This window comes from Lampetra planeri, chromosome 20 (genome assembly GCF_965212315.1).
Source record: "Lampetra planeri chromosome 20, kcLamPlan1.2.h2, whole genome shotgun sequence".
Taxonomy (NCBI): domain Eukaryota; kingdom Metazoa; phylum Chordata; class Hyperoartia; order Petromyzontiformes; family Petromyzontidae; genus Lampetra; species Lampetra planeri.
Window position 1 is genome coordinate 10,011,472 of NC_136126.1, and position 17,730 is coordinate 10,029,201.

General features: G+C 48.4%; 1 protein-coding gene across 1 annotated transcript in view; it reads right to left on the reverse strand.

The window, feature by feature from the left end:
- Positions 1-17,730, reverse strand: part of LOC144724423 (hemicentin-1-like) — a 262,312-nt gene that overhangs the window by 217,084 nt on the left and 27,498 nt on the right. The window contains exons 4-5 of the mRNA XM_078603538.1: positions 11,725-11,883; positions 6,059-6,181 (exon numbers count right to left, since the gene is read on the reverse strand). Of these exons, the coding sequence (XP_078459664.1) occupies positions 6,059-6,181; positions 11,725-11,883 (282 nt within the window). The remainder of the gene's footprint in view (positions 1-6,058; positions 6,182-11,724; positions 11,884-17,730) is intronic.

Below are 17,730 nucleotides of genomic sequence, written 5' to 3' on the forward strand. Positions count from 1 at the left end.
CAGACCACTGCATTTTTTATTTAATGTTTGACATTTTTCTTTTACAATTTTATTCCAACTGAGATCTCATGAGATATATATTTTTTCCCTTCGGAACTCTCACGGACATCAGTTCATCACCTCATGTTCGGAAATGATTTCTGGAAGACAATGTCACAGAACTGCTTCTGAGGTCCTGCTTACCCACACGGGGTGATGCACATTCTCACATGCCTTGCTATATAGAGGCATTTGTCACGTCGCAATGCATGTTTTTAGAGATGGCATGAGCCAAAGCCAAATTAAGTTAACATTTTAACTCTGTCGTGTTTGTAGCTTTTATCCAGTCATCTGTGACCAAGGCGAGACCATTAACTCTCTATACTTCAGAAGGCAGCTTCCACAGAGCTAAACTTTCACAGCACAACTTTTCAACAGCATCTAAGTAGCGGGCAGAATGGGCCTCATTAACGATGGTAAAAAAAAACATTTGCTCATCAGCGACCCCACCCTCTGTCGAGTTGGTTTCGTTCTACAATCTCGCCCGTGCATGTGTTCTCCTGAACTATTTTTTGCCCTGAACCATGAGGTGATTGCGTGGCTAATAGGTCAAATGTGGACAGGTAGAGATTATGACACGCAAGCACTGTGGATAATTGACCAACTCTGAGCAGACTGGGAGGAGGACTGCGAGCAGTGAGCGCTGCAGACAGTGACAAATGCGGCCTGGGGCAGCTTCTCTCGAATACACTCGGAGAAGGGTAAGAAGGGGCGCTACAGTGGCGATACGTTAACTACCTTAACCTGAAAAACATTTTTGGATTACCTTGCCTAGTATGTAGGAGATCGTGGGTTCAATCTCGACCCTGACGCCTGCTGTATATTTGGAGTTTACATGTTATCCCCGTGGATTTTTCCCCGGGTCCTCCGGTTTTTCCCTCCACATTTAGAATCAACGTGCGTTCAGACTATTTGGCGGCTATACATTTCCACGTGACAAGCCACTTCGTTAAGCTATCGTTCGTGGTGGCCCAGGTTGCTTCTGAAACAAAGCTACATAGCTCAGTGGGCCTTACCTGGTAAAATAAGAAAAACACATGTTTTAATTTCAGGAGAAGAATGGGTTATTGCCAAATGTGAAGGCAGGATATTGGCTGTGCCAGCTTAGCGCTGTCAGATTGTATTAGCCCACCCAGTCACCTCCTAATTTGCCTGCTGCTATTTTTCCCCTCACCTACAAACAAATAAAAAAAGTACTCGGGTGAAATTCCAAAGTGAAGTCGTAATGAAAAATGGTTACCTTCTTTCACCGGTGGGGGTCCAATGTCATTAAAGTGCCCAACTGGCATTGACGGATGGCGGCCTAGGTGGGGTGGCTATTTGCCATTAATTAAAGGGTTCTTTGATGCCCTCCTAAAAGCCCTCTGCAACTAATTGCATTCAGCCTGTTGCTGGGTGAATGAGGAATTAAAACTAATTCTTGCATAAAAAAAGTAAATGGTGGCTTTTTGCCCCCATTGTCCTGAGAAACTGCTATTACGCATTGAGATTATAGCTATATCACACATATATGAATGGACATTAAATATCTATGTTTAAAATGATAGCAGATCAAGTAATTTATCAACCAATCACATCCTTCCTCTACTGCATAGTTTGATTTAACACCTGCAAGACAAAGATACCCCGTATAGGATTACCAGACTATTGGGGCAAGTGCTGTTAACAAGCAGCACCTATGAAGGCCGGCACGGCATGGCACATGACGGGGTGGGTGGCCAGCACCACCACGAGCACATGTACACAAGGCCTTCTCCATACATCCTTCAATATTCTTTCTTACTCCAGCCTCTACACTCACTCTCCATGTGCCTTTAGCCTGGGGTGATGTCACCAGCACTTAATGGTATAGGGCAGCTGACGGTGTTTGGTATTCGGGTACACAAGCACAATTAACTAAGACCATGTATGTGCCATGAAGAAGGGTCGTTGCCAGAATCGTCGCCTATTATATACTTTTAAGGCCACAGTGTTATTGACGGACGTGCTGAGTTTTTATTATTATTATGATGTCATTTTCCAGCCGGACGGTGCTTTCGGCACTGCACTCAACTCCCATAACGAAGTGCCGTTCTCGAATGGGTACGTGCCACTTAGTAGCGATGTCACCGTGGTTGTGCTACCATACACGAATTGATTGCAACCTGCCATAGAGAATTATGAACTTACATCACTGCATGTGGGCTGCCAACAGAGACGAGCACCACCCGCAATGCGAGCTCGAGCAAGGGGTCACCTGGACCTTTTGACTCTGACGTACGTTCAGCTCACGGGTGTACACGCGCGTACGAATGGGGCAGCTCAATTTATTGAAAAAAAGAAACAGGGCCAGTTGTAACGTCTGGGATTCTAACAAATTCCTCGGTCATTCGGTAATTACTGCGGGCTCTGCGTAAGCGGTTTGAGTAGACTGACAGCTCGATAGATAGACGGACAGATTTATAAACACAATCGAGCCGTTCAAGTGTGCTATCGTTTAACATCCTGAAGCTGTAATCATTTGGCCTGGCTTTAATTAGGGTTAAGCCACAGTCGGCATCCTCAGGGTCCGATAATTTCACATGTGGCAATTACACGGCGGCCCGAGAACGGTCGTACTGTACTGCATTTCATTACGTGCACTCGAAACAATCGTACATGGAGAGCAGAGTACAAGTCGTGTAAATACCGCGATCTGAGACAGAACCTCTGGTGATTGCCATCAACGGAAGCTGACGCCTTTCCCCGTGAGAAAACCATTATATCACGGGCACCGCTTGGTGCTGTATCATATTTTTTTCTTCCAGAGAAGATTGGAATGGCTTGGAAGTGAGCGAGGGTCAAAGGTGAAAGATCATCGCTGGCGCTATTAGCCTGTGCGGAAACTCTGAGGTCATGAGTTCCCCTGGATAAGTGATGGCTTTGCCAGCCACAGTCTCGGCAGGAGGTCCGGGGGCATGGAAGCAGGAGAGAAACTCCCCAATACTTCCCAGGCACCCCACCCCTCCATGCCTCCTTCCCTTGGCGTTTACGTCCACAAAGCCACGCTGTTTCCGCTTGCCTCCAAAGTATGGCACGACCACGTGCCACCGCGGAATTACTGGGAAGGTTGGAGTAGATCCTTGCTCCTCACGCCTGCCATGCAGCACAATGGGGGCAGCGTTGGAGGTGAAGTTAAAGGGGCAGCCCTGCACTTGCCTGCTCACGCCACCCCTAGCAAGAACAGCCTCCACGAGAGGGGGCTCACTGGAGGCAGAAAGAGGTGAGAGTACCCACACTTTACCCCACCATACGCGACCTGCCGGTCGACTAACCGTGGAGTACCCGGTTTATACTGATGGATATAAAAATGGTGGGGGCGGGGGAGGGTGAATAAATTAGCACCATTTTCTCAACTTCTTTGCCGGGAGATGGAATCGGATCGGTGACCTGAGGATTATGAGTCCAGAGTGGTGACCGTTACACCACTGTGGCAGCTCCCCCTATTGCTAATAACGTCTTCGTTTATAAAGCAAAACATTCATCCTGTAGCAATGAAAACGCAGACAGTGGCATAGATACCGAGTGAGTCTTCTGCTGTAATGCAACAGGAAAGCGCATTCTACAGATCCTGAGTTGCTCAAAAATTGGCACAGATTAACGACTCCAATGAGAATTCGGCCAAACATCCCCGAATTCACGATCCTCTTGCAGTGCATTGTGGGAAGTCCACAGTGGTCGTCCGTCAATTCAAATCCGTAAAATATGACAAAAATCCACTGCAACAGAACAAATTCTGGTGGCTGTCCCATTGTCCCTATGGAGAGAATGGCTCTCATCCCATAGGAATGTGGAATTTCCACCGGTCATTCAGGGCTACCAACGGAGATAACCACCATCCCAAGCTTCCGTGACCATCCACACTTGACTTGCTGTTATCATCGTCCCAGTCTCCAGCTGCACAATAAATTACATATGCCAATCATTGGGTAATCGTAAAAAAAAGTGATTTTTTTTGTTGGCTGTCATTTGAAACCTATGCTACAAAGCATTACTGTGAACCCAACCCTGATGTGTGAAGGCGTGCAGTGCCAGTCTCACACAATCAAAGATTGCTCGCCACTCTTTTCAAATGTGCGTGTCAATTCTTTGACAGTGGCTTTTTGTTCTCCGAGGTGGCCAGGTGGCTCGGAGGTCTCGCGCGCCTCCGCAAGGGCACTCAGGCAAGCACCGCCAGGAGCCCCGGGTTCAAGCCTCAGGTCACCAATAGACCAATCAGGGGCATAAAAGAGCTCCTGTGATTAGCGGGTTTTAAACATCTCACTCAAGCAGTGAATGAGCTCAAGGAAACAAATCGTCCTTGAGTGGTTTTGTGCTCCACTTGATTTTGGCCACACTGGCTCTGTCAACGAAAAAAAAAACAATTGAACTGTTTCCACGTTCAAACAATGAATGGGCAACGGGTGATCTCCATTGGCTGCCTTGAGCTTCGTGATGAAAATTCAAACTTCCCATGGTGGGAGCCAGTCTCTCCATAGGATGGCCACAGTGGGTTTATTTTACTGGTCAGAGAGGGCTCGTATTATTATCGTTTACAGAAGGATAATGGGATTTGGATGAGCTCTGGTTGAGGTTTTAACTCACAAACTATAAACAAAACCATTTGTATTTTACCAGGTAAGGCCCACTGAGCTATATAGCTCTTTTTCAGAAGCGACCTGGCCACAAATGAAAGCTCAACAGAGTGGTTGATCATGTGGAAATTTATAGCAGCAAAATATTCTAAACGCAAGTTTCTAAATGTGGAGGAAAAAACCGGAGGACCCGGAGAAAAATCCACAGGGAGAACATGTAATCTCAAAATATACAGGCGTCAGGGTCAGGATAGAACCCACGACCTCCTGTATACCAGGCGAGGTAGTTAACATCTCATCACCATGGCACCCGTGACAATGAGACAGGCGCTCTACCCACTGTACCACCACCAACCGAATACAGTGCTGAACATGTCAGTGAGATGTTCAGCAACACTTCGCCAATATATGTGCCAGTTGGGCAATTGGCAGAAAACATGATCTTGCTAAAAACATTTCTCTAGTTACCAGGCAATGCCTCATGATTGTAGTGAAAAAATGTATCTGTAACAAGTCACTTGATTACAATCGTAACCAACTGTAAATATAATCACATTCATGAGGCTCTATTCACATAGAAAGAGTGTTTATGCTTCTGTAGAATTGTGGTTTTGGGCCCGATTGATGGTTGTGGAATGAGGAAGAGGCTCATTCTGCAGAAACCGTCGTGGCCAATCAGCAACCAACGAATGTCAGTAATATTGATTCTTAAATCCATCTGTAAAGAGTTTTGAGTGTCACCTTTCGGATATATGTGGGTTTTCTCCGGGCACTCCCATTTCTCCCCGCATGTAAAACACTCCTTAAAATGAAAATCCGATTACAGGATCATACTTAAAAGAGGTCTTGACATTCACAGAGGCTTTCTTGCTGAAGTAAAAGGCACCGAGGCTGTGTTGGTCACCCACACCAGTCCTGTAAATGTGTATTGATTTACCATGCTTCACCACGCTGGTGAGTGTGGCCTGGCGAATGCGAGGAACACAGACTTAGGAACATAGTACAACACAACAATACATTGTTGCCGCACAGTCCTCTGCTGCACACAACTTAACGCCGGTTTGACTCATGACGGTCACACATCCAAGCGCTGTCAGGCCCCAACTCTGGCTTAGCTTCTGAGATCCAATGAGATCTGATTAGATCCAACGAGATGCGATGAGATCCAATGAGATCCAATGAGACCCAATGAGACCCAATGAGATCTGATTAGACCCAATGAGACACAATGAGACCCAATGAGATACGATGAGCTTGGGCGCATCCCGGGCGATTTGGTCATACCATACGCCTCACCCCAACTCAGCTACCTACAAGTGTGCGGCGTGAACCAATGGGAGGGGAGGCCGCGATGGGGGGGATGGGGGTTTGGGGGCGGGGCTGCTGCTGCACCTGTGTGCCGAGCCGGCGCCAGGGGGCTACCTCACCTCGTTCACTTGCTTCTTGTCGAGGTGGAAGACCTGGCCCGAGCTGGTGGAGGCGATCTCCTCGTAGGCCTTGTAGCCGATGTGGCTACGGTCTCCGCAGTCGCCCGTCAGGACGAACACCACCTGCGAGCGGACACGGCGGGCAGCTTGACATTTGAGCTCAAACCCCCGGCAGGCAATAAAAAAAACAGCCAAGTGAAAAGACGGACAGAGCGTTCTTCTTGTTCTAAATGTTGAGGTTTGGGGGGCGGGTATTCGACTGACTTGACAGTCCCGAGCCAGTGGTGGAAATTCTACGTTTCTATGGCAGGACCCAATCCATTCATGGTACGGATAACCAATCACTGATTTCGCACAAAGTGCTTCTTATTTATAGGCTCCAGACGCTCACATGGAGCTGACGAATCCACCAGGAGTTGAACTCGCGACCTTCCGATTTGGCGGTCATGCCCTCTGACGGTAATTTATACTGCGTATCAAATACTTACGGACGTTTGTCAATCCACTGCTGGATGAAAGTCTTCTCAAGATGGTGTCGGTCGTGGGGGTTGTTTGACCATACTTCACCACGCTGGCCAGTGCGTCTTTGTGAATGTAGGAGGTGTCCAGAACCAATTCTGACATGACCCGCCACTGATGCTGGCTAGCCGTGGCCGGGAATCAAACTCAGCTCTCTGAGTTCACAGTGCAGTACGCTAACCGCTATACCACTGTACCACCATTCTAACCCCACCCCCCACCCTAACATTTCACAGTGCCTCACTTTACCATCAAAGCCTCATTGACCATTAAGCCTTTCATTATATTTCCCGCACCGTTTTGATGCCAATGTGCGCTCCGTCAGATGTAAATAATCATCCGCTGTGAATGGGTGCGAATTAAAGAAAAACGTGGGACATCAGGGCAGGTGAGGCTCTTTTCGATGTGGGGGTCCACACATTGCAAAGGGATGAAAGGGGGTCCCCCCTCCATCTCGCTCTCTCTACTTTGGCTCCGCCAACAGCTGGGGCCGTCCCCACAGATCGTATCGAGCGGGGACCGTGGCGGAACCTGCAGGTGTGTGCGCGAGCGTGTTTAGACAAGAGGCTGAGCCAGGCATTGTGGAAGATTTAAGGTAAAAAAAAATAACCATCTTTAGTTCGGAGCCCGGCCACGCCCGGCCCAGCTCGCTATTTCATTGTCAAACCGTGCGCCGCCGCCACCCCCCGCCTAAGCCTTTGGAGGTGTTTCTGTGTGGCCGCCGTGGGCAAAAAGACGAGAAAAGCGGCAGGACAAACTGCGGATTCAATTGTGTGTTTATATTTCACAGCTGTGGAATGCGTGAAGGTCCGCGTGCGTGCGCACACGGCCGTGCGTTCGCAAGTTCGTGCGGGCGGGCGGAAAAGCGGTTACTTGCACCGCGCCACAATCGAAGCTAGCCGGTTTAGATTCCTAGTCGAACACATTCTCAGTGGCACAACGTTTTTTTTACTTTTCCCGGGCCTTCCTTAAGGTCGACTCAGCCTTAAATGGGAGCAACCAAAGCCAGCTGTTCGGCCAGCCCAGCTGTTCGGCCAGCTGGCCGGACAGACAGACAGAGCGACGGACGCGTGTGGGTGCATGAACACGAGCACAGGTTGAGGCAGAGACGGGCGCGTGTCGTGTTGCCGACGCCGCATCATCGCACCGTGTGCAACTCGGATCAGGGGACTCGCTCATGAAGATGTCTGCCGGGCGGTCTACAAGGCCTCAAACGGGAGGATCTTTACCTCTGTGCTTGTGGTTCCGATTGTGTCTGAGCACATGCACGGCACGTACGCTTCACACATTACGTGCATGTGCGGCTTGTGCTTGCTGTGTTTAGTTTGTTGTCCTTCCCCCGCACCTTCGATTAGCACGTTTGGCTACGTACAGTGCGAAAGAAGTTCAACATAGATACGTGTATCACTAGTTAAGCCAAACATGCGTGTTGGCTTCGCAAGGAGACTCCAGAAAAAGTCCATTCGGGGAAATATCACGGAACCCGGTGGAATAATAACAAATTATTTGGTGATGATGCTGCGTTGGTAGTGGTGAACAAGCACAAATATATTTAAAACTCTCTATAATAGGGGACTTACACGCGATGCCTCTTCATTTTTTATGAATAAGGGCCATTTCCCGAAACGACACCTATTATTATTTGTTTTTTCATTCTAAGGCAGTGCTATTGACGAATGTGTTGAGTTCTTTGTTGTCAGTACAAGACATTGTGTCCGCAAGCATAGGCGTGCATCCCTAACGCACACTGCATAAACCATCGTCACGCAAACTCCGGTCATGCTCACAGCAGCAGCAGCAGTAGCAGCGGCTTTTGGCTAACCATCGAACAAAGACGACCACTGCATTACGCTTCTGCGGCCGTCTGGCATTCCTTTGCTTCCGATATTAGCAAACCATCGGAGTTAAGCAATTTTAAATAATCTAGATTGAAAACTCATTTGTTGAGAACCGCTTTTTGTGTTTAATTTGTTGTCCTTCCCCCGCATGTCCAATTTGCACGTTTGGCTACGTACCGTGCAAAAAGAAGTTCAACACTCTGGCAAAACAACAGCACTGAGATGCAGAACTGGCAACAGCTGACAGGGCCTGTGGGCTGCAAGCACAGCTGAGAAGAGTCAATGATGTCAATTAACAGAAGCAGTCAGTTTCTTTATAAAATAGCTTCCATGGTGGAAAACGTGGCCTGGAATAAAAAAACCCAGCAATTCGCAGTATGGAAAGTGTATTTCATACTGTTTGTGCAGACCCTGATGACAAGCTTATGGCAGACTGCTCGCGTTAGTGTACAAGCACACACCGCACGCTCGTCACACTTGACCGTGGCACCGCCTACGGGCAGAGACAAACTCAGACAAGCAACACAAGAGAGACAAACGGCGGGATCAAGGGCTCAAAGAGTGAAACGAGAGAGACCTATGAAAGCAGACGGAGGGGAAGAGAGGAACTGCATAACCAGTGGGAATATGGAGGCAAGGAGCGGGCCACTGCTGGAAGTGTAAGCCTACTCCAGCGTTGTGTATATCTACGTGTACGTTGAACTTCTTTCGCACCGCGCGTTGCAAACCGCGCTAATCTGTGGGTCTCTATGGGTCTGGGTGTCTGTGGGTCTCTGTGTGTGTACGTACGTTGAACTTTTTTCGCACCGCGCGTTGCCAACCGCGCTAATCTGTGGGTCTCTATGGGTCTGGGTGTCTGTGGGTCTCTGTGTGTGTACGTATGTTGAACTTCTTTCGCACCGTACGTAGGAGCGGGGAAGGACAACAAAGGCTGGTCGGTGTACATGGCTCCGTGCTGTTGTGCTATCTCAAAAGGCCATCAGCTGTGTTGTTTATTTTCCAATACGTGTAGGACAGAACAATGCATTTTACCCAATGACGGGGAATGGCGGAGAGGAGTCATTCTGGGACAAGTCGAGGACAAACCTTAGCCTGAAAAAAAAGCATTCCTTGGGAGAGCAGTATTACATTTTTCTCACAAATAGCTGAACCTCGAACAGAACACTCGATCCTTCCACAACGCCTACGGGTAAGCCCTGTGGGACTGAAGTCCGAAGGGCGAGAATAGGTCGTGCTTTGATCCTCCAACTCTCCCTTCATGCCATCACCACCCCCCACCAACCATCTTCTCATTCCCACCACGACTCTCACTTCCTCTAATTTTCTCACTTCCTCCATATTTTTTCCCCTCTATTTCCATATGCTGTCTTCCTCTGGCCCTCGTTCTCTACGGTTTCTCTTAGCTACACTATCTGCATGACTTTCCATCTGTGAGTTTGTCTGTCTGGGCTCTGCGTTATTGATGATGATTATTATTCATCTTTATCTCTACAAGCCCTTTTGGCAATCCACTGATGTGGAGGGCCTCCCCACGCCCTCTGGGTCGTGGAGGTGACGTGACCGTACGTGACCGTGCTGGTCAGTGCTGGTTGGTTGAATGTGGGGAGCATCGATTTTGAGGCATAGTACAGTACAACGATGGATTTTGCTGCACTGCCATCTGCTGATAACTTTCCTTCGCAGTGGCCTACAGCACATGTTACAAGCATTGTGGTCATCCATCCGAGTACCATCCAGACACCCCCCTGATTAGCTTTCAAGATCTGATGAGATTGGATGGATGCCGGATGATTTGGCCATAGGCTGATTAGGGCCCAATATGATACACCAAGTGATGTCTTCAAACAAAGATTCAACATAATGTCACTACAAGATTAAACATTTAGCCACCAGTGTCCGATTTGCATATTATTTTATCACCATGCATATTATTTTATCACCATCAGCAGCCGGTATCAATCCACTGCTGGACGAATGCCTCCCCAAGTTGTTGCCATCTCTTCTGCAATGCATCATCATCGCGGCTATGATCATGATCCCTACGCTCAACCAAGCCATGGGCGGTATTCATCCCCGTTGGAGGTACTGAGCCGTTTGGTAGAAATTTCACATTCTTATGGCGGGGATCAGCCTCTCCATAAAACAGCCAACTGTTGACATCTGACAAAGGGCTTATATGTGATTCTATCTACCCCCAGAGGGATGACAGGCTGATACGACGGAAATCTTGACCCCCTTCTGACAATGAGTCACGTGCTCTCCCACAGTGCCGTATTGCCTCTGGGCAAATGTCAAGGAGTTGGAATCTGCGAACTGGTTCGGTGTCATGCACGCAGCATTCACTTTACCTGGCACAGTGTAGAGCTTAAGGAGGCATCGGCTCATCAACTCGGATCGGTCGAACAAGCGCACAAAATAAGCGTCGACTCAGGTGTGTGTTAAGCGATGCGTTTCCATCCGTACGGTGTTAAGCGTCGTGGGTTTGTGCGACCCTCACAGCTACCATTTGTCGATAACCTCAGAACAGTGAATAAAAAAAAAGCGAACAAATCGAATTCTGCCCCCCAGAATCACAATAATTAATCTCATCATTGGGGGGGGGGGAGTGAATGTTTTAAACCCCTTAATATTTAGGCATAAACACTGCCACCATCAAATATACCCTACTGCCACCGTTAAACATAACTGCTTGTTGTGTTTAGTTTATTGTCTTTCTCCCCGCACCTCTGATTAGTAAAGTTGGCTACGTGCTGTGCGAAAGAAGCTCACCATACATACACATACATACCGACACGCATGCTCGAGTTTTCCACCCACGATGTTTATTTGTTGATTTTGAATGGGGGGAAAAGAGTATTGCGTGTCTTGAACTCAAACATATTGAACGTATTTATTTTCATCAATAACTTCACGGACTCCAGGCGCGGCTCTGCTCGGATGCTCGAACATGAACACGTCACAGAGATATATTTAACGGCGCGCTCTTTACGCAACCATGGAACAACACACAAAATATGCCAAATGCATAGCTCGCATGGAATGGGAACACTTTGTTCCCATTCAAAACGCAATCTCATTGCCCTGCAAGTTTGATGAAAAGCCACATGGTGGACCTTCACATAGTTCAATAATTGGCAATGTTTGTCTGCAATGTGTTCCAACTTGTTCAACAAGCCAACTTAAAAAAAAAACATTTTACAGCGAGGTTGTCCATGTAATTGTACACGTGCGGACATAGCGCAAGCAAAAGTACGCAGCACATTAAAGACGTGTCCTTTGTGCACACGCGCGCACCGTGCAGACGCTCACCTGAGACTGCTTCTGCTGGATGAGCTGCAGCACCTCCGGCGCCAGCTTGTAGTCCTTGGACCGGGCGTCAGTGAAGACGTAGATGAAGGAGCCCGGCAGGGAGATCTCCACGGCAATCTTGATGGCACCGATGCTCATCTCGGGGCAGTCCCCCCCACCCTGGCCGGCGAGAGGCACATCAACGTGTCAGCGTCGTGCATGCGAGAGTTCACACCGGAGGGTAATTGTCCTGCCTGGCTGAAGGCGAGAGGGCCCTTTCCCGTACGGTCAGCAATTCACCAGCTGGGATGTCAAGCAAGCATGGCTCTGATAATGAGGCAATGTGCGTCGAAAGCCAGTGCACGCACAGTTTGCTCGTCTTGAAACGACGCTGCTGAAATTGTGCACTCCCAGAAGGCTGTGCAGCTGATGGGTTGTGTAAGTTTCTGCTGCTGTTGTTGTTGCTGTTAGTTGTTTAAGTATTTGTATACGTGGGGCGAGGGAAAATTCAGCCCGTGGGCTTCTTTTACGAGAATGACCCAGGGAAGACCTTCGTAAGGAAAAAAGTTACAGCAGCGAAAATAAATCACAACACTGCAGGCACTGGGTATCAAACAGCTACGAGGAAAACAACTTTCAAGTGTAAGAAATATTTATTTGTTTTCATGTGCACAGAGGGTTATGTGAAGAAGACATTGTCTGCTTGTTTATTCTGTCAAGAAAGGGCTCTTCCACACAATCAAAAGAGAAAGTTCCAGCAATCGTCCTCAGAAAAAATCTACGGACTCTGTGAGTCTTTCACAAGCTCATAAAATAAAATTATTGTTTCAGGAATTATACGAAGTTTGTCACTGATTGGTATCTTGCCTATTTTCACGATTGCTTATGCCCCACATGATGTATTCCGACGACTGCATACAGGCAGTGACCTGAAATACGAACGTCCAACTTACGATACAACCCCACTTACGAACGAACCGCCATGAGATATTATTTTTAACCATCCGACTTGCGAACGTCCAGTCGTACTTTTGAACCGACCCGCGGAACTATTCTGTGAGAGGCGGGGCGATCCTCCGTGAGATGTAGTGAGTCCCAGCATCACGCGTGATGCACCACAACAGTGAGCCACCCCTTCTAACGACAAAACAATCATCAGGACTCAAGGTAAGTGAAAACTATTGGTTCATGTTTCTCTATTTTTAAGTTTGATTTACTATACAGTATTTATGACTGTGTTGCATGCAAATGTACTTTATTTCTTCTTATTTATGATTTTAAAAACGCTTTCCTTTTTTTGTTGAACCATAACACATTTTATAACACTGACCGTATGTACAACTAAATATTGAGCTCCGACTTACGAACGGGTCTCAGGAACGTAACCCATTCCATAAGTCGAGGACTGCCCGCATTGGGTTCTTTATACCGCATATCGAGGTTCAACTGTCACACACTGTGCTTTGGTGCCTGCACGCACGGTTTTAATTCCGGCTGCTGTGTATTAGCCATGTAACGATGTATACATTCATTGATTACTAACGAACCGACCCGTGGAACTTTTGCTTGTGATGAATGCATCAAATCAGGTGCGGAGTAAGTGACTATTGAGGATGTATGCAAAGTACACATAAGCTGCATGCCGATGTTACCTATTCCGTAACAGAGGGGACGAAAACTCTACGAATGAGTAAAGGTGAATGAAAAAAACCCAATATTAACCAGGGAGAACGAATGGGACAAAAAAATCACTCATTCAATGGCAACCCTAAATTGTGACAATTCACCGACTTGTGGAGGGTGCGAGTCAATTATATATTTATATAGACTATATTTATTTTATATGTTTTTTATTTTACCAGGTGAGGCCCACTGAGATGTATAGCACTTTTTCAGAAGCGACCTGACCACAAATGACAGCTCAACGAAGTGGCTTATCACGTGGACATTTATAGCAGACAAATACTCTAAAACGCCATGTTTATAAATGTGTAGGGAAAAACCGGAGGACCCGGAGAAAAATCCACGCGACAACGGAGAGAATGTGTCAACTCAAAATATACAGGCGTCAGGGTCGAGATTGAACCCATGACCTCCCGCATACCAGGCGAGGTAGTTAACATCGCGCCACTGTGCTGCATGTTGAGTTACAGGTACCGCGTGTTGCATTTTGGCTACCGCACACGTAATTGAGTTACAAGACACTGCACACTGGTTTCTGGCCACTGAAGTTCTGGACAGTGTGAACAAAAGCTCCAGCTGTTGGCATTAATTTATGGCTACCGCACACAGCACTGACGCTACTGCATAACGTGTTCCAACCGACGCTGCCAACATGTTGAACTCCAGTCACCAACCCCTCGTAAACCTTTACCTGACATTAACCCCACCTCACTATTAGAACTCACTCTTTGTAAAAGCATGGTCACACCTTCGATTCACAATACAGTGCACATTTCTATTCAAAACTTCATCGGCGATCGGGCAGGGGATTGAGCATGGGATCAAGCATGGGATCGAGCATGGGATCGAGCATGGGATCGAGCATGGGATCGAGCATGGGATCGAGCATGGGATCAAGCATGGGATCGAGCATGGGATCAAGCATGCGATCGAGCATGGGATCAAGCATGGGATCGAGCATGGGATCGAGCATGGGATCGAGCATGGGATCGAGCATGGGATCGAGCATGGGATCGAGCATGGGATCGAGCATGGGATCGAGCATGGGATCGAGCATGGGATCGAGCATGGGATCGAGCATGGGATCGAGCATGGGATCGAGCATGGGATCGAGCATGGGATCGAGCATGGGATCGAGCATGGGATCGAGCATGGGATCGAGCATGGGATCGAGCATGGGATCGAGCATGGGATCGAGCATGGGATCGAGTATGGGATCAAGCATGGGATCAAGCATGGGATCGAGCATGGGATCGAGCATGGGATCAAGCATCAGTTTGAGCATGGTGCAGAGCATGGAGTCGAGCATAGGAGTAATCATTGATTCGAGGCATTGCGGTTGTTTGTAATCAATGCAACGATGCACACCGAGCGATTATGGAAATTGCCGCTTTCCATTGGTTGGTAATTGTGTCACATTGCTTTCCATTTGTTGGTAATTGTGTCACATTGCTTTCCATTGGCTATTATGCGTGCATAAAGAGTCCATATTTCACGGACTCACTCTACCGCGCCACAGATAAGTTACCGCGGAATTGAATGAAGCCTGGCACCAATTTTTGCAAACTATAATCTCCATAGACCGTCCACATCCTTCCCTATCATTAACGTTGAAAAATGACCACTTACCCTTATTTCTCATAAGGGGATATCACATGAAATAACGCCTCATGGTATGCCCTTCCTGAAAGGATTTCCTGCCCATGATGAATTGGACACGTATCTCAAAGAGTAGCTGGCCTGTTAAAGATATTGTGGCGCTGTTTTGCCAGGGCAGCACTTTCCAAGTGGGTGGGAAGGTAGATGCCAAAACAACCCGCATTCCCAAAGACGTGCATCACCGCACGCGCGCTCCCTGCGGCAGAGTTGGACATCGAGCAAACCGTGACACAGCCCGTAAGAGCAGCCAATGTGTTCTCAAGTCACGGCCCGTATGTCAAATGTACTCAGCAAGAGTATTGCACAGGAGCGTGATGGAGGCCTGTACCCCTTAAACATGGAACGTTGGGCCAACGTTAGGACCAAGGTTGGCCCCGAACTGTTCCCACCACGTGTCCGCATTGTCTCAACGTTGCAACTTTTCTGGGTAATTATGTGCTTTGGAGGCAAGGTGGGCAGACCAAACTACATTGCCATGAGTGTAACTCTCGACCTTTTAGACCTTCTGGTTGTACTGAGTGACAGTGCAGAAACTAGTTTGCTCGCCTGGTTATGGCCGAACCTTATTTTGCATTTTTCCCAAACTAGGCCAGGGGGCTTCTCCAGGCACCTCGGTTTCCTCTTCGTGCAAAATGAAACCGATGAAAGAAATGGCCACACATTATAAGCAAATCTCTCCTGAAAAGGAGTATTGAAGCTCAGTTTTAGGCGACGCTGGATAAATAAAGTACATCATTATAGAAGCATCAGATAGATGCATGCGTTCTGGACATTCCATCCTGGATTTTCCGTTGATTTTGCGATGGCTACGACCCCCCCTCCCTCCCCTCTCTGTTCTCATCCATCACGTACGACGATATAAAACCGCTTCAAAATGAGGAGGCTTTGGGGCGGATGGGAAGCTAGGTGGGTGGGGTGGGGGGGAGGCGGTGATGGAATCGAGAGAGATGCAGTAAACGTGCCCCAAAGATGTAATTAGTTACGCATTCGAAACTCGAAAATAGCTTCCTGTAATTCTGGCATGCTCGGGGTCTCAGAGTGTGTGTGCCGGAGGGGGGGCAGAGAGGAGAGGGGGGTGGGGAGATGATGGTGCAGTGCATGACCAGTTGTGTACTGTTCAGCGGAAAATCCTGTTTGGCTCTCGTTAAGGAGACAGTGGTGTGAAGACGGCGGCCCAGCGGTCGACGCGCCGCGCGGTGAACCCCAATGACCTGAGTTTGAATCCCGGCCACGGCTAACGGTCAGTGGTGAGTGATATCTGAACCGGGCCCGGGGCGGCTACTTTCACCCAACGCTCACCGGCAGAGCGTAGTGAAGTATGGTCATGCAACACCCATGGCCAACACGGTGTTGGGGATGCCTTCGTTCAGCGGCGGGAGACACACTGAAGGTGTGTGAAGAAGACACAGGTGAAGGCGATGAGGAATAAAGGAGCAAAGAAGGGAGAAAGAGATATGAGATGGGTGAAGGGTGTTGAAAAAAAAACTGAAATAAAGGAAACAATGGCGAGATAAAGATTGAGTGGAAATGTGTTAATATGTTCAGAGGACAGATTTGCTAACAAAGATAAAGATCCCCCGTATGGCCTTCGTCAGTCTGTTGGGGCAAGCGTGCTGTTAGCGTGCACCTTAATAAAGACACACATAAATGCCGATAAAAAGATACACAAATCTAGGAATCTTTATAAACTATCAGGGCCAGGTACTGTTAGTAAGTGCCGATTAAGGCTGCCAAAGTACAGGAGGAGATTGGTCGGGCCAGTACCATGCCCGAGCACCTTTGTCTCCCCAGTACTCACGTTTGCACGCCGCACAAGGCACCGATGCTATGGCGAGTTGCCCAAGGGGATACCCAGGACAGGTTCAGCTACCACTCTGTCCCTTTTGTTTTGCGTGACCAGGAATCGAACCGACGTCACTGGGATCACAGCATCAGTGCTCAACTCAACCCTCCCCATAAGTCCCACAAATACATAATCTGCAAAAGCATAAAAAAACCACAAACACCGATCCCCCCATACAAAATTTGCACGCAAGCGGCACGAGCGCTGCAGCGAGCAACAGGCTATAGCGAAGGCACATGTGGTGGATACATAGAGCAGCAGCAGGTATCGAGATGGACATCAGCTGTGTGGCCCATGAGGCTTCGTGAGTTCCCCTCTCAAGCCCCCGTCCCCCACCACCAGGATTACGCGGTAATGCTCTGGAATGTCTCTCGTCAAGGGGACTTTCACGGGGCCATTCTCCTGAATCCCCCCAACCCGCCGCCCCCCTGGCCGATGGTATCGGCAGAAGGGAGGGAGCTCAGGGTGCCCGCGCCGGCCAGTTGTGGGAACCGGAGCCCGATGGGGCACAGGCGCGTGCTCGGGCTAGGCTTGGTGGTGTTGAACTGTGCGCTTGCTGTGGTCTGCGACGCTCGGACGGAGATAAGCCATGGGCTTGGCAGCTAATCGAGTGAAAAGCATGGTCCTCGTAATGCCAGACATGTGTGCGCGCGCTTCAGTGGTGGCAGCTGACACAGACCCACAGCGCACTCACCCCACGTACATATTCTGGCTGATGCGAGACAGCGACCGAAATATTGGGTGCAATTGTACGGGCGTCGCGACAAGCAGCAAAAATGTGCAGAGATAAAGCTCAAAAGTTTTGTTTAATGTTATTTTATATAATTAAGACACCTGTGCAT